The sequence below is a fragment of the Nyctereutes procyonoides genome, unplaced genomic scaffold (assembly GCF_905146905.1).
Source record: "Nyctereutes procyonoides isolate TBG_1078 unplaced genomic scaffold, NYPRO_anot_genome, whole genome shotgun sequence".
NCBI lineage: Eukaryota > Metazoa > Chordata > Mammalia > Carnivora > Canidae > Nyctereutes > Nyctereutes procyonoides.
Genome location: NW_026575046.1, coordinates 12,496,226 through 12,517,801, shown reverse-complemented (window position 1 = coordinate 12,517,801; position 21,576 = coordinate 12,496,226). Strand labels below are relative to the sequence as shown.

Here is a 21,576-nt window from a genome sequence, read left to right as displayed (position 1 = left end):
CATTGGATTTTCAAAGTAGAGCTGAGTTTGGAAATAATGGCCAATGTTTACCAAATGGTTCTTGTATTAAGGGTTTCATATGTGTTATTTCTCAGAATATCCCAACAAGTTCAGTTCTTTTTTTTTTAAATATGGACTTTTTAAAAATTTTTATTTATTTATGATAGTCACACAGAGAAAGAGAGAGAGGCAGAGACACAGGCAGAGAGAGAAGCAGGCTCCATGCACCGGGAGCCCGACGTGGGATTCGATCCCGGGTCTCCAGGATCGCGCCCTGGGCCAAAGGCAGGCGCCAAACCGCTGCGCCACCCAGGGATCCCCAACAAGTTCAGTTCTTACTGTGATAAGGAAGCTGAGGCTGTGAGGGCACAGGGCGAGAATGTGGAGAAGGGACACTGGAGCCAGGGAGTAGCTCTTGTAAGTTCACACTACTACCACTATGCTCGACTATATTCAGTTGTAACACTATCATCTTCATTTTGGCACGTTTCACATCAACTGCGGTGCTAAGGCCCCTGAACAGTGCTGATGGATAGGCTTCGAGGTCTACCTGCCATTGACGAGCACTTTGAAGTTACAGACATGGTAGGGAAGCTGTAGCTGGAGGTCAGCTGACTATTCGACAAGGTCCTCAAAGGAGGTAAAATCCTACAATCTCAGCCTTGCTTCAGCCTTGGTGATGAGCTCCTGCTTCTGAATTATAGGAACCAAACTCATAAGATAGTAATGTATCGAATGCCGACTTACTACTTCCAATGATAAGACATACCCTTCCAGTGAGTGACCGGAATGTTTACTGTTCAGGGAACTCCCTAAGCATCCAGGTCCACAGAAACCTTCTCAGTGACTGTAACTTCATTTGTTGAAACCAAATTAGAATAAAGGGGAGAATGGCACTGATGTTTGGAATCCCAGGAGTACAGCTAGAACTACAAACCAGACAGTGCAGGACCAGTTAACTTAGAAACAAGTGCTACAAGAGAGTGCTGTGACTCAGGACGACCAGGCACAGTCCAATAAGGACATAGTTACACAACTGACCCTCGTGTATCTCGAGCAGTTCTGAAAGATCCCCAACAGGGATCCCTGGGTGGCGCAGCGGTTTGGCGCCTGCCTTTGGCCCAGGGCGCGATCCTGGAGACCTGGGATCGAATCCCACGTCGGGCTCCCAGTGCATGGAGCCTGCTTCTCCCTCTGCCTGTGTCTCTGCCTCTCTCTCTCTGTGTGTGACTATCATAAATAAATAAATATTTTTTTAAAAAAAGATCCCCAACAAAAACTCCTTCAGTTTTACGCGAGTGCTTTCTCTTAAGATGGATGGTGAATGAGATAATCAATCCTGTATTAAAAAACACACCATTGACTACAAACTACTAGCAGTAGGATGTATCCATTGCCAGCAATCCAAGCCACTACTGCTAAAACAGATGAAGGATTTGGAGAGAATATCATATAAAGAGTGAAGAACTTGACTAAGAGCTCCTTGAGGACCCAGAACACTCAAAGACAGAGATCTACAGAAACTATTTCTGAAGGGGAAAAAAAAAGACTTCTCTTCTTTGATACTGGGAAATATACACTTGTTAATACCAAAGCTCTTGGTCAATGCTTACATTTAAGTCACACACACACACACACACACACAAAATTGCTCAAAATCCCATACTTCAGTGATATTTGCACATAATCCAAATCCCTGTATGGTGGTAGTCCTCATTGGTACTTAGAACACGAATGAAGAATGTCTTGATAAACTATCTTCCTATTTGAAATGCACAGTGACATAATTTATCAAGTTGGTGGTAGTCAACAAATAGGGACTGAATTTCATTCAAAGAGAATCACAGAGCAGGAAAACTAAACAATATGAGTATCACAAAAAAATAAATTGATGCCCTTTTATTTTACCTGAGTTAAAACAATGATGAGTCACATCGAGTTATGGGAATCGTCATAAATAAATGACTACTCAAGCAGATTCATAAGATCAGTGCTATGTACACACTGAGATCATATACAATTAACTAGTGCTAGTTTGGTTTTAAATCCTTAAAACCTCAAAACATACCTTTTTTATTTCTTTTAGCACACAAAATAATTTACTCATAAAAGTAACATCTACTTACAACTCTAATAACATTTTTTCGAAATTTAAAAATAAACAGCACTGTTAGCAATTCTGAATTTACAGAGAAAACTTTTTGGCACATAATGTTCTATCAAAGTGGAAAGCTGAATCACTTTGCTTTGTTTTTCACAGCAGAAATAGGCATTCACACTACCAGCCTTGGGAAATCAATTTGGTGACAAGAAAAATGTGCTGGAAAACAGCATTTTTGGAAAAATGGGATCTGGTGCCATCTACTGAGTGGCAATGGTAATGTGACTCGGTGTTAGACATCAAGTTATGTAACCACTACAATTGTAGCTACATGCAACTCAACATGTACACATGTGGTCAAAGCCCAAAAATTACATGCAAAAATGAAAACAATTGCTGTGCTAGGACCGAGGAATGGATGGGTGTTTTTCCCCCTCTAAATACCATCCTATTAAAAAAAAAATCAGGTAGGTAAAAATTATTGCTGAACATGAGGAGTACTCAAGAGGGAAGACTGATAAATTAAGCAAATGAAAAGTTCCCTGATTAAGAGGGACTCAGGCTCTCTTATGCACGGAGAGGCCGATGGAAGGCAGTTAAGTCTTTGGGTATTTACGGTAGGTCAGAATTAAGAATTTATCCTTTTTTCTATTTGTATTAAAAGCTAACTTATTTGACGAAATTATCAACCTGGGCTGCCAATTAAGTAGCACTCAGGAACTATAATCGATGCCCTACTGATGATCATCCGGAGGCACTGAAAACCCTGAAGGACTTTTCTGATTAGCAAAGAAAATTTTGTTAGTTGACTTCACTCTTCCATCCCAACTGTGAGAGCTGGGCTACAACCCTGGCAGTCTTGGAAAGGTAGATTTTCTGCAATATTTTTGTGGATTGCAAGTTTGTTTATCTATTTATTTATTTATTTATTTTTGGTAGTAGCTTTTGAGAATGTTACTTTCTTATACAGCCTAGATACCCTGAGTACTAAAGCCTAAAATATGTTTGTGGTTGTCCTTTCCTTCATAATACTTCTCATAATCCAGAATTTGTTTCTCAGCTGTCCTCTAAGAGGGCAGGAGACCTTGTCTATTCTGTTCATTACCATACACCCAGCACTTAATCATGTTTGGCACTTGTAAGTGCTCAATAAATGTCAGGTGGTTGAGTGAATAAATGAATGAATGAATGTTGTACAGTCCAATTAGCCTAGAGGGAAAGTGGAAAAATACCAACCCTTACAAAATGAAGAAGACAATGGTGGAAAGGAAGAAAAATAAGCAACAAATGGTGGGGGTAGACTTGATGTTAAAAAAATTGTCATCATTCAACAACTGATGATACCTGTCTTGAGATTCAAAATACTGAAACGATTTTAACTTAAAGTTAATATAAAAACCAAGTCTTCTCTGGAAGACTCATTTACAAATAAATTAATGAAAACCCTGTTATTACAATTAGATGTAATAGGAGCCTGGTGTTTTGGTGTTTCAAGGTGGAGAACATTCTGCTAAATACACCAAGTTAATGTCTACAGCTCCATAGAGGGAGCGTAGCACATTGAGGACTTTCTCTTGAATGGTGTCAACTTGCTCAGAAGGACAGTAATCGTCCAGACTTGACCTGGAACCAAGAGGAGAAAGAAAAAAAAATGTAAATAAGATGAGATCATACCATGTTGTGAGGAAAAGTCTGCATGTGTTGATTTCAGTATAAAATAGAAATGAAGGTATGTTGAATTTTGGAATAGTAACAGTTAAAAGCTACTAAAAGTTTAATGTAGGTCAGGAGCATTACATTATGTTCTTTAAATCTTCTCAGCAACTCTATGAAATACATACATTTACTATTCCTTTAAAAGAATCTGAAACAGAAAATTAACCTGCATAGGTCACCTAGTTGTAAGTGCTGGTGACGGGATTCAAAATGACACATCATGTCTTCAAGGCCTCAGTGCTTAATTGCGGCTGTTTCCCTCAAAGGGAGATACTGCAAATACTGGGAGGTTATTATCTTAGTGATTGGGCGTCTTTCTCATTCTTTTATGGGAACAGAAGGGCTAGAAATTATTAAGAGTAGAGGCTTTCCAACTGATAAACGGTTTCTTTTTTTTATTATTTTTTAAGATTTTATTTATTTATTCATGAAAGACACAGAGAGAGAGGCAGAGACATAGGCAGGGAGAGAAGCAGGCTTCATGCAGGAAGCCCAATGCGGGACTCGATCCCAGAACTCCGGGATCATGCCCTGAACCAAACATAGACACTCGACCGCTGAGCATTCCTGATAAAAGGTTTCTGCTTCTAAAAACTACTTGTCAACTATACAGGTATATAGAATTATCCAAAATGAAATGTGGAGATGTGCTGGTATTGGGATTAGTTTCCCAAGTGGTATTAAGGAGAAAAGAAGGGATATATATACCCATATATACATGCAGATAAAGACCTACTTTGAGAAAGTTATCATATATAAAAGTTTAATTTATAAGCCTTAACAAATAAGGAGTACTTCAATGCTTTCAAAAAGATATCTGGCTTCTTTTAAACACTGTTAGAGTAGTTCTTGGGAGCTACCCCCAAGAGGGAGTATTGGAAATCTGTAGGTACATTTTTGATTGTCACAGTAACAATTAAAGGGCCAAGGCAACAGGGCAAGGCTGCTAGAATTCTTGCAATGTATAGGACAGTCCTGCAATCTGAATGTAAATAAAAGTACTTGTCTTCTGTCATATATATTTTCCAAAGTCCACAGAACACTCACGTAAGTGAAAAAACCTGTTTTTAATTTTTTAAGGCTAGAATTTAATACTCTTCTACATATGAACAAAGTATTTTTGAAAATGGATTAAATATGAACAAACTTCCCAGAAATGCAACTACTCTGTATATTTAGGGAAGACTGAACTTTAAGTTCAGAACTTTACCAAGAGGTTATGACTAGAAAAACCGTGTCACTATGGCAGTGCTGTGTTCATAGTATCTGTCCAATACATCACATGAGTAATTGTCTGCACATATAACTGTTCTATTTTGTTCTATTTAGAGACTCTTTGTAAAGATGCTAGTTTTCTGTGGCTTAAAACAATTTTTTTTTTTAAAGATTTTATTATTTGAGAGAGAGAGGGCGTGCACACATGTGAGTACATGAGTGAGGGGAAGGGGCAAAGGGAGAGGGAGAAGCAGATTCCCTGCTGGGTAGGGAGCCTGACATGGGACTCGATACAAGGACCCCAAGATTAACCTGGGCCAAAGGCAGATGCTTGACTGGCTGAGCCACCCAGGCACCTTTTGTGTGGCATTTTAGTGCATATCAGTTTATCAGTTACTTTCATTTCTTTTATGTTACGATGATTTGTGTGTGTATATACACATATATAAACATATATTTAAATTATGTGTACAGGTAGGTTATTGCTATAGACTAAATATGTCCCTCCAGAATTCATTCATTGAACCTAATCCCCAATGTGATATTTGGAGGTGAAGCCTTTCAGAGGTGATTAAGTCATGAGGGTTGTTTCTCATGAGTGAGATTAGTGCTATTATAAACGAGTCCCCAGAGAGCTCCTTTACCCCAGCCATTATGTGAGGTTATAGGGAGAAGATGGCTGTCTGTGAACCAGGAAGGAGGTCTTCACCACATTGAATCTGAGTGACTTTATCTTGGACTACCCAGCCTCCAGGACTGTGAGAAAGGAATTTCTGCTGTTTATAAGCCACATGGTCTATGGCATTCTGTTATTGCAGCCTAACTGGACTAAGACAATTATATTATCTATATATATTACGTATAATATTTCCATATACTTAAAGTGTGTATGTATGTGGGTTACGTTACCTATGAATTTCATTTCAGATGGTAAAAGGGCACTATAAAATATTTGTCATAAAATACATTAAAGTGTTAACCTCACAGTTCCATATAAAACCAGCCCAAAGATTAATACAGAAAAGTTTCATTAAATTGTTGTAACTATGCAGCATATTATTTTCAAATCTGAAATATGGCATCAAGTAAATATTCATTTGTAGACACACAAATGGGAATTCTTGTGTTAATCTGAATAGTATCACCAACTTTAAAGACAAGATAACAAGAACTATATGTTGTTTGCCAACCATTACTAAGAGGAAAGAGAAAATACAAATCTGAATTTTTAGTTGAATAGGTAAAAAACTGGTTAGAATTACTGTATTAGTTGTCATCATTAGATTCATCTATGGAGACTGTATTAATAATTTCCTATGGTTGCTGTGACAAATTACCACAAATTTAGTGGCTTAAAGGAACAAAACATTATAGTTTTGTTGGAGACCAGAAGTCCTAAAATGAAGATGCTATCAGGGCCACATTCTTCTCTAGGTTCTAGGGCAGCATCTGTTTCCCCGTCTTTCCAGCTTCTAGAGGCTGCCTGCATTCCTTAGTTTGTGGCTCTAATCCTCCATCTTCAAAGCTAGCAGATAGCATCTTTTCATTTCTCTGATTCTGACCCTCTTGTCCTCCTTGCTTAAGGACCACTGTCATCACACTGGCCCACTGGATAATCTAGGGTGATCTCCTCATTTCAAGATCCTTAAGTTAATTACATGTGCAAAGTCTCTTTTCCAGTACAAGATAACATATATACAGGTTCTGGAGATTAGGATGTGAATATCTTTAGTGGGCCATTATTCAGGCTACCACACTTACCTTGCAATTGTCACAAGAGTAGGTTTTGGTAAATTTTTCAGTAAATAATATACAGACTGAATAAAATACTCAATTTCTTGTTCTGTGCTGATATGGTGAGGAAGTTCTGAGTAATCGCAGGTTAGACCAGCCTGGTGAACCTGAAAATAAAAAAATTAAAAATTACACTGTAAGGCTTTGTTGTTTTTAGAAGATTCTTTAACCATTAATGTCCTTGCTGATAAATCTTACCTGTTCTCTAAAGTTCTGGAAGAACAAGCCTGTACATCTGTTTGGGCCTGATGTATTTTTTTTTAATTTTATTTTTATTTATTCAATCATGAAAGAGAGAGAAAGAGAGAGAGAGAGAGGCAGAGACACAGGCAGAGGGAGAAGCAGGCTCCACGCAGGGAGCCCGATGTGGGACTCGATCCTGGGACTCCAGGATCATGTCCTGGGCCGAAGGCTGGGCCAAAGGTGGCCCAGGCTAAACCGCTGAGCCACCCAGGCATCCCAAGCTCAAAGCATTTTTAAACCCTAAGTATCTTCTAACTTTATCATTCTTAAAAATTGCCATTAAAAAAAAAAGTGGGTTTTGGATTAGGTTCAATTTAACCAAAATATTCTTTTGCTAGTATTTTTTATTCTTAAAAAGTTGGCACTAAATCAGTATATAAACTTCAGTTCAAAGAAGGTGGTTTGATTGTATTCTGCAACTAAAGAAAACACTAGAGCAAAAACACAGTTTATTGAAGTCAAAAAGGCACCAGGAGTAAAAGAAGATGACTTGCAGGTCTCAGTTTTGGCACAAAATCTGAGAAAAGGCATTTGAACTTCAAATGAGAAAATTTATACTTCAAAGACTGCAAAATGATACAAATAAAAGAAATTATCTTTGAAGTTATCCACTTTTACCACAGCTTTCGGATCACTGTTGGCAAACAAAGTCAGCGATACAGCTGATGTAGCTGAGCTGCACTTGCCAGAGCACCTTCTTTTGTCTTTCTCCTGGTTTTTACAATCAGAAAAGTTTTCAGAGAGAGGAAAGAAAAAAAGGAAGGGAGTATGAAAATGAATTAACAAACTTTAAAAACTGTATACTTTCTTCTCTCTGGCAAGTAGAGATCTGACCATAAATAAAATAAAAAAATACTCAGCACTTTTCCTTTATACATAAAATTGGGAAAAGTTTATTTTTTTTTTTTAAGATTTTATTTATTTATTCGTGAGAGACAGACGGAGGGGCAGAGACACAGGCAGAGGGAGAAGCAGGCTCCATGCAGGGAGCCCGATGTGGGACTCAATCCTGGGTCCCCAGGATGATACCCTGGGCTGAAGGCAGGTGCTAAACCGCTAAGCCACCTGGCTGCCCTAAAAAGTTAATTTTTTTTCTGGAAAACCTTTCCAGTATTCTGACTTCTAAAAAGTTATATATTTTTTTCATTTCTTCTCATTTATAAAAAATAATTCATTTACACTTTCCTGGAACACAAATAAAAGAAAACCACTTTAACAAAAAGTACTTTTTCTACCCAGAAAAATGCTTTCCTAAAGGATAAATTTTATACTTCAATATAAAGTATTTACCATTTCATAGTCTGGTACTTCCATCCGTTTTTTCAAACTCTGTACAAGTGGAATTAGTGATTCCATTCTGGAAAAAAGTCACCCTTTAATTAAATATCACACTGCCTCAACTAAAATTACAGAAGCAAATGATATATTACACTTAAAATTACCTTTAACAATATTTCATGACGCTTGAGAAATGAAAGATAAAGATATTCAAATATCTTAAAATATTAAGAAATAAATGTTCCCTGTTTTTTCTTACCTCCAAGATTACAGATTGTGTTAAAGGCTGAAAATTAGTATCAAAAATTGAGATTTTCCTCTTATTTAAAAATGTGACTTTAAAGATTATTTTGAACAGCAAGAAAACTAAGTTTTTTAGCACACGGTGATGAAAAAGATAGTTTTCAAAAAATTTAAGAGCACTGACATACACAATTACAAATGGCAAAGTTCTATACATGTGGTATACTAACAATAGTGCCTTTAAGTGATTTAATTTAGGGGGAACACTTTGGGAGCCATGATTAATTAATGTGTCTAGTATTTTGCCTCCCCTACCAATAACTACTCATCTGGTGGGATGGGGAAAAAGAAAGAAAAAGGGAGGCATGGAGGCCTATTTGTCCACTCAACCTGTTACTTCTTTTTATTAGGAACACTCTCTGGGCTTCTGGACCCTAATCACCTACCTCCTCTGCTTTTTAATAGTGAAGACTCCTTCATGCTGAGGATCTGGCCCTTCAGGGGCATGGTAAGTTTGGGGAGACCTTTCTTGCTTGTCTCACCCACTTTTCCTCTGTGCTATTCTTTTATTCCCCCAATTCCAGTCATAGTGTGAACTTGCTTCTGTTGTAGCCTCAGTGTTTCTTCAAGTCTGAGATAGAACTCTCTGCAGGTGATGAAGAGTTAACTGGGCATGCTCATCAGGCACAGTGGATATCAGTGAAAGGTGGCTCCATCTATGGGCTAGATTCAGGACTCCAAAGTTTTCATGCTATTTTAAGTTTTAAACTTGGCTTGAGACATCAAAAATCACAAAATAATAGGTACTTTTCAGTATTTCCAGAAAGAATCTTGTGAATTATTCCTATATCTTCCTCTTCCATCATAATTTCAAAAAGGAAGGAATCATTTCTTGAACTAGTTCCCTATACTGAAGAGGAAAAGTGTGAACTGATGTTCAAATGCTCGGTCAATATTGACTGATGTGATCAATATAATAGCACAGTTTTCCTTAGTGATAATAAAGTTTTATATTTATATTTCAGAGATGTTTCTCATTATTTTGTTTTTAAACAAAAATTACACTGAATATTTTGAAGAGGTAATATACACATAGTAAATGATGTTTCTTTTTCCTAACTTCATCTTTTAGTCATAGAATTCCTCTCACCAGAGACCTCTATTTGTTTCTTCTGCATTCTTCTAGTTATCTGATGAATTATTTTAAATAACTATGACATAACAAGTCTTAATGGCTCAAAATACTATGATTCTAACTCTGATTTAAAGAATTATTTCAGAGACCTAACATCACTAATCTCCAGGGAAATGCAAACCATAATCACAGTGAGAAATGACCTCAAACCAGTCAGAATAGCTGGAATCAAAGAATAGGAAGTAACAAATGTTGATGAGGATGTAGAAAAAGGGAGACTTTGTGTTCCATTGATAAGTATGTAAATTGGTGCAGCCACTGGGAAAATAGTATGCAAGTTCCTCAAAAAATTAAAAAATAGAAATATACAATCCAGTAATTTCACTGCTAGGTATTTACCCAATGGGGAAAAAAAACCACTAATTCAAAAAGATCTATGCATTCCTATCTTTACTACATTATTTACAATAGTCAAGATATGGAAGCAACCCAAGTGTCTACTGACTGATGAATGGATAAAGAAGATGTAGCATATACAGACAATGGAATATTACCCAGCTATAAAAAAGAATGAAATCTTGACATTCATTGACAACATGGATGGACCTACAGATTATCACGCTAAACGAAGTTAAGTCAGATAAATACCACATGATCTGTATATGGATGTATATGGAAGCAGAACAGATGAACAAACAAAAACAGAAACAGATTCATAAATACAAAGAACTGGTGACTACCAGAGGGGGTAGGGAGATGGGTGAAATGGGTGAAGGGGATTAAGAGGTCCCAACTGCCAATCCTAGAATAAATAAGTCACACAGATAAAAACTAAAGCATAGGGAATGTAGCCAATGGTATCGTAATAACATTATATAGTGACAGATGGTAACTATGCTTATATTATATCTGTATAATATAAAGAATTATCAATTCATTATTTTATATACCTGAGATTAATGTAATATAGTATGTCAACTACACTGCACTAGGAAAAAAAAATAGATTTAGTTCAGGGAAAAGTAACTGTACTATTTATCTCAATACTCTTCCAAACTTGCTTTAATACCAAAGGCACTCTTTACCCCACCCTATAACTTGACAGATGCTATGCCAAAAGAACTTTTTTCTCCATGTTTTCAAAGTAATCTTAATGCTGGACAATTGGCCAAACAGAAGACCTGATGAAAGATCCAGCTATCAAATCCAATTCTCTCATGTCATGGCCACCTTGAGCTTCTACTCATAGTCAGGCTATCCTTAAAAGGAGGCAAGTTTTCACATTAGAATTTCCTTGTCTAGTCATTTGCTTTTTTATTGATAGGTTATTTTTTTTTTCTTATTCTTACAATAGGGGCTGTCTTACCAATCTCTAATCTTCCTTAAGACCTAGCACCACATCTTATATATAAAACAGGCAGTCACTATGTGACTATGTGATTTTGAGCAACTTAAACCTCTGGGCCTTAGTTTCCTCATGTATAAAATGAACATAACAACAACGAAGCCATCAAATTGTTGTGGGGGATAAGTGAGAGAAATGCAAGGAAAAAATCTTAGAATTGGGCATAAAGAAAACACTCAGGAAAGGCTAACTATTGTTAGTAAATTTGTGTTGGCACTTAATACTAATTTTTAAAATGTAATTTATCTAGCAAATTAAACAATATATCTATGAGTAGGAAAGAGTTGGGGAAAAATATGTTTCAAGGTCTTACCCAGGGTTTGAAGCCCATTTCTGTACAGTTTCTTCATTGTCACCATCACACAAATCAGCAAAAGCAGCTTCTAAATCTTCTAACTGATGAATTCGAGTATCAACACAATCTACCAAATCTTCCTTTAAACATATTGAAAAGCCAAGAATATAGTATTTAGTCTTTGAAAAAAATAAGTGAAATCCCATTGGAATTAAAATACCAGTTCAATTAGTTAAAACCAGGACTTGTAAGTACTAAGCATGGGCTTCCCCAATAAACACACAAAGATTTAGGTTAGATGTGAGAGCACTCTAACGAGCTATATTATTAGATATGTGATAAATAGACAAAACCCAAAAGAAACAAATGAAGGATACCTCTGTCAGGTTGGTACCAGGCTTTTTAAACTGGTACAACTCTTGTAAGATTTTGTACTCTTCCTGGAAAACAAAACAAAAATCCATATACTAGAAAAAAAACCCCAATTGTTGTTATGGTTGGTTTTTTTTTTTAAGATTTTATTTATTTATTATTTATTTATTTATTTATGAGAGACAGAGAGAGAGAGAGGGAGAGAGAGAGAGAGAGAGAGAGAGAGAAGCAGAGACACAGGCAGAGGGAGAAGCAGGCTCCAGGCAAGGAGCCCGATGTGGGACTCCATCTTGGGACTCCAGGATCACGTCCTAGGCCGAAGGCAGGGGCCAAACCCCTGAGCCACCCAGGGACCCCCCCTAATTGTTTTTCAATGATATGCTTTAAAAGTAACAAATGGCTATGATATAAGGAGAATATCTTAGACAATCATTTAAAGATTAGCCTGTGAAAGTCAAGAAAAATGTATAACTCAGACGTCATTGTAAACAATGTCATTTCTTTAGGGTAACTCTCCTGACAAAAATGCATGAAAATTAGCTATGGAAAAAGACTTGACTTGAAAGAAGATTTCTAATAATATTCTACTCTATAAATGGATACATCCTAGGATCTCAACAGATTTTAGCTATGTATAGGAAATAAACATGTCTTTAATAACAATCAAAACTCCATATTCACTTTGCAGTCCTTTCCAAGCCTGCAGAAGAGAAATTGGAAGTTCAAAGGTAATACTGGAAGCAGATATAACAGAAGGATGGCTGTTAAGCGAAGACTTTGCAAGAGGATGCCTCTCCCCATTTAGCACGCTAAATAGCTCCGTTATAGGTGGGTGTATCTGGCCCCAGTAATCCCATTTAGGAGTGTTGTTGGGAAGAGTATACATGCAAGAGCTGAAGTTCACTAAGCACAATGTGCCACTATCCTCATCATACTAATTCTGTGAATTTTGTGATTATTTTGATTTTATACTTGAGGAAACCGTGGGTCAGAAAGGTAAAGTAACTTTCCCAAGATCATACAGCAAATAAGCAGTAGAAATAACAGAACTAAACTCATTCTGGACTTCAGGCCATGCTCTTTAAAAAAGGTAAACAACTTTTTTTTTTTAATATTTTATTTATTCATGAGAAACACACACACACACACACACACACAGAGAGAGAGAGAGAGAGAGGCAGGGACATAGGCAGAGGGAGAAGGAGGCTCCCCATTGGGAGCCCGATGTGGGACTCAATCCCAGAACTCCAGGATCATGCCCGGAGCTGAAGGTAGATGCTCAACCACTGAGGCACCCAGGTGTCCCTATAACTGACTTTCTTTACTGTATTAAAAAAAGGCTATTAAATTATAAAATATAATACATGCTCTTTTCCAAAAGTTCCATAGTACCAAAGGGCACAAAGGATACAAAAATCTCCACTTCTCAGGTCTCCTGACAGCACTGAAAAAGGAGTGACTGAAATTAAGTTCCTTATATGACTTTGTAGAAATTTTCATTAAAAATATTTGATGAGTATATTTGTAAGATACATTCCTAATACCTTCCAGATATGCCTGTTCCTCAAGTTTTCTAAATAGTTCTAAGGTCATTTCATGATTCTAAAAACTTATGGTTTGGGATCCCTGGGTGGCGCAGCGGTTTGGCGCCTGCCTTTGGCCCGGGGCGCGATCCTGGAGACCCGGGATCGAATCCCACGTCGGGCTCCCGGTGCATGGAGCCTGCTTCTCCCTCTGCCTGTGTCTCTGCCTCTCTCTCTCTCTTTCTGTGACTATCATAAATAAATAAATTAAAAAAAAAAAACTTATGGTTTATAACCACTGGCTCGTGTACAAGAGCAGGAAGAAACAGCAATTTTTCTCCCTTATTTGCAAGTTGGAGAATACTCTAGTTCCCCCACTCTTGTTTCAGATTACACTAAATTCTCAAATCTTACCTATTTTTTAATCAATACTTATTTAGAGGTCTTTGATAAATCACAAAAGCTTCCAATACATATGCAAATTAGGATTGTAAAGTACAAGATCATTAAAATCAAAGACTGAATTTAGGTAGAAAAAATAGTTAATTTTAATCTCAAAAAGATTAGATTTGAACAACCTCCCAAATGTTAAAGTAAGCAGTTACTGTGCCATAAAATGTACCCAGGCATGCTCACTTGGGAGTTTCTCAAATGTTGCTTCTCAGATCTGTGCATGCTAATATTGTTTGGCTTTCTGCATTTAAGATCTGATGAACAGGCCTGAATTATTAGCTCCAAGAGTACATATATAACAGGCACTTCACCTCATTGTCCAGTGGAAAATTTGTCACACAGCTCCTTATATACATATAATATCTCTGGAAAGATACACCAAGAAACTGGCCATGATGTTGGTTTCTGAGGTAAGAAACTGAGGGAATGGGGATGGGGTGAGAGAGTGACATCTTCAATGTATAAACTTACTTGTACTACATGATTTTAGTTTTTTTTTTTTTTAACTACCCATGTAGTTATTACCCCAATTAACAAATACAAAATAATAAATACTATCTAGAGCAGGGATCAGCAACCCACAACCTATAACCTGTTTTTCGTATGGCCCTCAAGTTAAGAAAGGTATATACACAATTCAATTAAAAAATAGCTGCATATTTAAAAAGGTTTAACAACAAAGAACGTGTCAAAGAGATCATATGGGACCTCCAATAAAGTAATTAAAATCTGGCTGTTTGCAGAAAGTTTGCTGATCCTTGATCTAGAGAAATGTCATACAAGTCTTAAGATCTACATTTTAAAAATGCCACATTTACCTGAGTGAACATTTCTTTGAAGGGATTCTTGACTGAAAAAAAATCCAAGTCAATATCTAAAACAAATGCATCCCCTTTCTTCAGAATTTCCAGAATTTCCCCAGTGCTGATTGTAGTCTGGCATTCTTGGCTTTCAGAAAAACATGAACATGATTGCTCTAGGCAAGTCTGGCCCCTCCTCTGTGTCACTGTGTCCTTTTCCAGTCCTTCTGAATAGGAGTCACAGTTACCAGAGGCAGTGTTTTCTGCATCTTCCAGTGCTAGCTTTGGCTTCTTAGCAGAAGACACTGCATCATTTTCTTCATGACTGTTACAGAGTTTATAAGGTTTTACCATAATTACATCCAATTGTAAAGGTTTTTGGTTCTCCAGCTGGTCTTCAGTTACATAAAGACCATCACTTAGAAAGTAATGATCTGTACTTGTAACCCTGGATTAGAGGAAAAAACTATTTTAAAGACAAATGGACAAATTAGTTGACATTTCAAATAGCATTTCCAAAGCAGTGCAGAAATGTAACAATATATTTAACAAAAACGGAGAGCTTTCTCTACTTTTGTTAAGTCTTGTTCCTCTGCAGAAATAGTATTCCCCCAGTTTTTAGGTGGGCACATAACTGCCTGAAGTACATAAAGGCTATACTTCGTAGCCTATACTGCAGCTAGGGGTGGCCATTTGACTAAGTTCTGGACTACGGCTGTGAAGTGAAGAGAAGGGTTCATAACAGCACTCTCCTCTACCTGCTGACTGGCACATGAATGTGGAAATGGCAAGCCCACCTTGGACTATGAGGACAAAGGCAATACTCTAAAGATGAAGCAAAAAGGTAAAAGGAACTGGGGTTTCCAAACCTGTAAACTGCCAGATAGGCCCTGGACTATACAGTGCAATAAACTCTAATATGAGAAAAAACCAAATCTTTAAGCTGGTGTCTTGGATCTTTCTCATACCTGCTGCAACTTCGTAGAAATAATCACTAACGGAAAAATTACATCTGGAAAGAATTTCTCTTAACAAACGCTCCTTCAGATGTGTTTCAAAGTTTTGGCAAACTTTATATAAGCATAATATTTTAACGTGGAAAACAACTTTAAAAAAATCTTATACAATGCAGAATGCGTTTTATAAGTTACAGATTTCTGATTTTAGACATATCAGTATATTCTTAGCTTTTTAACTATACTATACCTTAGGAAGTACTTGGAAAAGCAAAAATAAATGCTTCTTTCAGAGCCAGGCTCTATTCAACTAAAACAATGGTTAATATTTATTTCATACTGAAAAATAAAAAAAATAAGAAAATATTTGTTTCATACTCACCTTCCTCCAGCTATATAGTCTCAAATTTAAAAAGGTATTAATTTTCCAAAATAAGATTAACGACATAATACAGCTGATATCCAGGCTTGTTATAAATTTTGCTGTCCTAGAAAAACAAAGGCTATATCCCCCCAAACCTAAATTCGTATTCTTCCTTAATAAAGGATGCTTCACTTTGTTCATATCTGTATGAACACATGCATCTCAGACTGCATACCTGTATGTGTCTCTTCTATAAACTTTTACTTACCGAATTCAGTAAAATCATCAGATAATCAAAATCCTCCTAATATTGTTGTTATACATTGAGTTTCAAATGTCTGTTTGAAACTTAAAATTATTTGATTTTGCAAAAACCTGTTACAGGTCAAATGAGGTCTACTAACTGAAGTACTCAATATACGCACTACCATTCTTTCACATATATCAGTATTATATGTATTTATTCTATGTGGAGTCCTATTTACTATTTTATCCCAAGTACAATTTTTATGTATATAGAAAGTTATTTGTGTAATTAATAAGAACATACAACAAAGGTTAACTATATCATTAAGGATAAATCAAAACTAAAAAGTATCACTTTCAATGAGAGAGACTGTGTATTTCATTTTCAATGTATTACTACCCTTTTATTCCACTCTCCTTTCCCTTTGAGAAAGTTATGCCATCACTGCTTACAACATTCATTCCATCATAAGAGACTATAGAAAGTCAAGGATATGATAATATTTCTAAAGATGTTTGCAGTACTGCAATATTCCTAAAACATTGGTTAAACAGCTTACGTAACAAAAAGTTGCACATGCGACTTAAGTCAGCTTTAACTTAATTTAGATTCATTATCGAAAGCTAATCATATTATTAAAATTAAAACCCCAAATCTACTTTTTAGTCATTCAATTTCAAAAAAAAAATTCAAAATGAGATAATTTTGCTTTTTTAACTGCAATTGTTAGATTCAGCAGACAATAATTATATTGTAAGGAAGCAGTGAAATGTATCATTAGAAATGTAAATCTATAAGATACTTCAATAATTTAATGGAATTAGTCATCAACACAGCCAGAATTCCAGAGGATGAAGATACTATTCTCAACCAACCTGACCAGTAACAAAATATAAATGGTGTGTGAAGGTCAAGAGACATGAAAACCTGTTCCTGGTGTTTGCTTAATCTGAGCCCATCTGTATGTAGGCAACTCATGAGTTATTATGGGGATTCAAAATAAGACAAAAGCAGCATTCACTCCTTTACATCCCCTTTCATACTCATAAATATGAGATTACCTGATTGTTGTAGTAGAAGTGTCTCTGCCTACTAAAAAGTGATGTTTGCCCTCTCTGATTTGCTGAGCCCATGGGGGATGAAGCCACAGAACATGAGAAAAATGGCCAGCATAAACTGCAGGCATAATCCAATTCTCAATACTTAATTCTCTGAAAAAGAAATAGAAAGCACGGAAATTACTGGTGAGTGGTTTTTCCAAATATAATTTCACCCAGAACAAGAGTTTAACAATTTTCCTAATAGCATTAAGGCATCATTTCCCTTTTTCACTGTATTGACATTTGCACTGATGGTACAAGACAATTATGGGTTGGCATCCTAAGACTGATGAAGGCAACAGTACCAAGTCTACTAGTAGTCCCCCTCTAAAGCCAGTTTTATGTAAAAAGTTCCTTCATAATTTTATTAAACTTTGAACTTGAATATACATTTTAAATATTCTGGGTGGTAAAATGAGAAATGCGCAGAAAGTACTTCTGCTACATTCTTCGAAGTATAACGGTTGTCTTAATGAAAAGCACTTGCAATTCAATTGAGAGTTGAACACCATTTTTCTTGAAAGCAAGACTGATCAACATACAATGGTTATTCAGACTTGAATTTGAATTGTTGGATTCTACATTTGAACTAAGCTTTAAAAAAAACACCACTGTCAAGTTTTGGTATAGTATTGAATATTCATAATTATCTGAAAAGGCTATAAAAATACTCTTCCTAAATTTTCTTCATTTTACTTCCACCAAAACAACATATGGCAACTGACTGAATGTGGAAGCAGATATGAGAATCTAGCTGTTTCCTATGAAGACAAATATTAAAGAGATATGCAAAAACTTACACATTCTTACTCTTCTAAGTTTTTTGCTTTAGAAAATACCTTTTTTAATAAAAATAATCGTATTTATGGTAATATGTTGAAGTCTATTTTGAAATGAATTAATATTTTAAACATTTCTCAGTTTTTAATTTCAAATATGGTAAATGTGAATAGATACTACCCAAACTTAGAAAAAAAGCTTAGTAATTTTTAAGAGTATACAGGCATCCCGAGACTAGAAAGTTTAAGAATTATTATTCTATGACTAACTGTACATACTTGTTTCATAATTCTCTTCAATTTCTACAATATATAAAATTAATTTATAAAAAAAAATTTCTACAATATATAAACCTTTAAATATAAAAGACAGTTAACAACAATGGTAGAGCTACCACACTTTAGAAATCAGTGCTCCAAAAAGGGGTTCCAGAAAGTCAACTGAAAGAAATGTAGTAGGCTAGAGTTAATTCACCCAAGCATCTATCTTGTAGTTTCATATTATAAAGAAAAATAACTGCTATGTAACTTTTTACACTGTATGAGCAGGCTACATTAAGAAATGCATACATAATGAGACAGTTGCAGAATTCAGAGAACTTTATTACAGAAGAGAGGGGAGTAAGTCACTTAGAAATATATTACCTATGACCCTTCTAGGGGAAAAGTAGCACAAACTGAGAGGTTGGAAGGACTCAATAGTGGAAGGAAGGATATACAAATTAAAGATGTGTTGCCTATACAATTACTGAACAACATGTTTATTTATTTTTTTAAAGACTTTTAAAATTTATTTATTCATGAGACACACACACACACACACACAGAGAAGCAGAGACACGGGCAGAGGGAGAAGCAGGCTCCATGCAGTAGCCTGACGTGGAACTTGACCCTGGGTCTCCAGGATCATGCCCTGCGTTGAAAGTGGCGCTAAAGCGCTGAGCCATCCGGGCTGCCCTGAACAACATGTTTAACACATTTTCTTGTGCCTTTGTATCCAGATTTTTTAAAAGAGAGAGGAAGGGAGAACTGGCTCAGGTAAACTTCTAAAGTCTCTTCTACTTCTAAAATTCTAAAGCAGAGGTTGGCAAACATTGGCTAGGCCATCTGTTTTTGTAAATAAAGTTTTATTGTAATATAGCTGCAGACATCTGTTACGTTAGTGTCCATGGTTGCTTTCCTATACAGAAAAGAGGAGAGAGAGGTATAAGAGGAGAGAGAAGGTAGTTGCAACAGAGACTATATTGCAAGCAAACCTAAAATATTTACTATCTGGCTCTTTAGAAAGTCAACATTTGCTCCAAATAAAATAAAAAGGGAAAACGAAAACAAAAATCATGACCTCAGAAAGTCTATTTCCCTTAATTGTTAATCATGTACTGCAAATTATATATCAAGCATATAAAAGATCACTAAGTGCCTGGCTGGCTCAGCTGGTGGAGCATGTGACTTGACCTCCTGGTCCTGAATCTGAGCCCCACACTGGAGGCAGAGTTTACAAAAAAAAAAAAAAAAAAAAGAACAAAAACCACATATTACCCGAAAAGTGTATCCTTGTCAAACACAGTGTCAGCTGGCATATTCACAGGAATAAGGAGGTCTGGATGTGAATCAAAATGCACAAAACTTATGTTACCGGCAGGAAGATGCTTCGAGCCAATGGCCCGGTATATATAAGGCAGGACCTGTGAAAACACATGCATATATATTCAGAAATGGCACTGAAATCAAGAGCACACACTCTGCTGCAGCCTGAAAAACAAGGCTTAACGTAACTGCATATAATGTAAAGCACATCAAGTTGCTAAAAAGTAGGGAAATATAAAACTTGTTCACTGTAGATGGGCTTATAGAGAGCGGTCTCCGGTTAGCTTTATGTTTTCCTCCCAAGTTCCAGCTTGCACCTCCACAGGCTTTACCGGGCATCTCCTGCTTCCATCTGGCCCCGCCACAAACTCAATGTGGGTAAACACACAAGGATTGGCCCTCAGGAAAACGTACAAACAAACTGGCAGTTAATAAACATTCTGGCACAAAGAGGTGTTCAAGGTACCATGGGTCTCCGGCCTTTGCCACACCTCTGGATGATGGATGAGCCTAGGTGGTCTCCAAGTCACCTAGTGCTGCGTTTTTCTTTTTTAAGATCTTATTTATCCATGAGAAACACACACACACACACGAGGCAGAGACACAGGCAGAGGGAAAAGCAGGCTCCATGCAGGGAGCCCGATGTGGGACGCGATCCCGGGTCTCCAGGATCACGCCCTGGGCTGAAAGCAGCGCTGAGCCACCGGGGCTGCCGGGGTAGTGCTGCGTTTAATACTGAATTTGAAAGCACCGCTTAACCCGTGCCTGTGCTTTTTCTCAGGCCCATCCTCACTACTCTTTCTACGTCCTGGGAAACCCAACTTCTTCCAGCCATAAATCCACGATCATCGTGTCCCTCTTTCATATCTAGAGAACCCCCAAGGGGGCTGGTGGTTAAAACAATAAACAAAAAACAAAAACAAACAAAAAAAAGTCTTGACTCTATGGGCCTCCCTTATAAGGCTTCCAGAAGATGGGATGAAGTCATCATTTTAGCTACCCCAAAGTGGCACTGCCATAAAAACAGAAGATAGTGTTTGTGTTTATAAGAGCAGGGCTCGGGGGATCCCCGGGTGGCTCAGCGGTTTAGTCCCACTTTAATCCCAGGGCGGGATCCTGGAGCCCCTGGATCGAGTCCCACGTCGGGCTCCCTGCGTGGAGTCTGCTTCTCCCTCTGCCTGTGCCTCCGCCTCTCTCTGTATCGATGAATGAATGAATGAATGAATAAATAAATAAAATCTTAAAAACAAAACAAATAAGAGCAGGGCTCGGGTACGAAGACTTGTGTACACACCGAGCAGACAACACTACCAACGGCCCTAAGGGTGCCACGACGCCAAGTCTCTATCACGGACGGCAGCCGGCATCATTCTTTTTTTTTTTTTTTCTTTTTTTTTTTACTGGAGTTCGATTTGCCTGCGTGTGGCGGGGCCCGCGGGGCGCATGGTCAGTGCCGTGACCCCGTGACCCCGGCCCACGCCGCGGCGGACACGGGGCCTCCCACCCAGACGCCGGGGCCGCCGGGAGGCTCGGCTTCGGGTCGGGGCGAACGGCGAGGGGTGAACGAGCCGCCCGCCGCCCAGCCAGGGACCCCAGCCGTCCGCGCCTCCTCCTCCGGCTGGTCGTTCCGGCGCCTCCCCCGCAGCCATGGAGCCGCCGCGGGCCACGCAGTCCGGTTCCCTCCGGCCCCCCGCGGCCGCCCGCTCACCTCCTGGTGATCCTCCACCACCCACACCGGGAGCGCGGGGTAGCGCCGCAGGCCCGCGCGCCCCGCCGCCGCGTCGCCCGCCGCCTTCCCGCTCGGCAGCATCCCCGGCGCCGCAGTCGCGAGACTAGGACCCGGGCCGCCCGCGCTGCCCCTCCCGGGTGGAAACGCGCGCTCACCCGGTTGCGGTTCCTGATTGGAAGCTGTAGAGGGCAGGGGGCGGGCGCCGGCGCGCTCCACGAAGACGATTGGCTTACATGTCCAT

At 38.0% G+C, this 21,576-nt stretch overlaps 1 protein-coding gene across 1 annotated transcript; it reads right to left on the bottom strand.

Annotated features, from left to right (window-relative positions):
• Window positions 1–1,884: 1,884 nt before the first annotated feature.
• CUNH5orf22 (chromosome unknown C5orf22 homolog) lies at window positions 1,885–21,466 on the bottom strand. The gene is made up of 9 exons (XM_055325400.1): window positions 21,315–21,466; window positions 19,559–19,704; window positions 17,202–17,351; window positions 14,592–15,021; window positions 11,803–11,865; window positions 11,444–11,565; window positions 8,360–8,426; window positions 6,794–6,933; window positions 1,885–3,724 (listed from the first exon to the last, which is right to left on the bottom strand). The coding sequence occupies exons 1-9, from the start codon at window positions 21,414–21,416 to the stop codon at window positions 3,592–3,594; spliced, it is 1,353 nt and encodes a 450-aa protein (XP_055181375.1). The 5' UTR covers window positions 21,417–21,466; the 3' UTR covers window positions 1,885–3,591.
• Window positions 21,467–21,576: the final 110 nt, after the last annotated feature.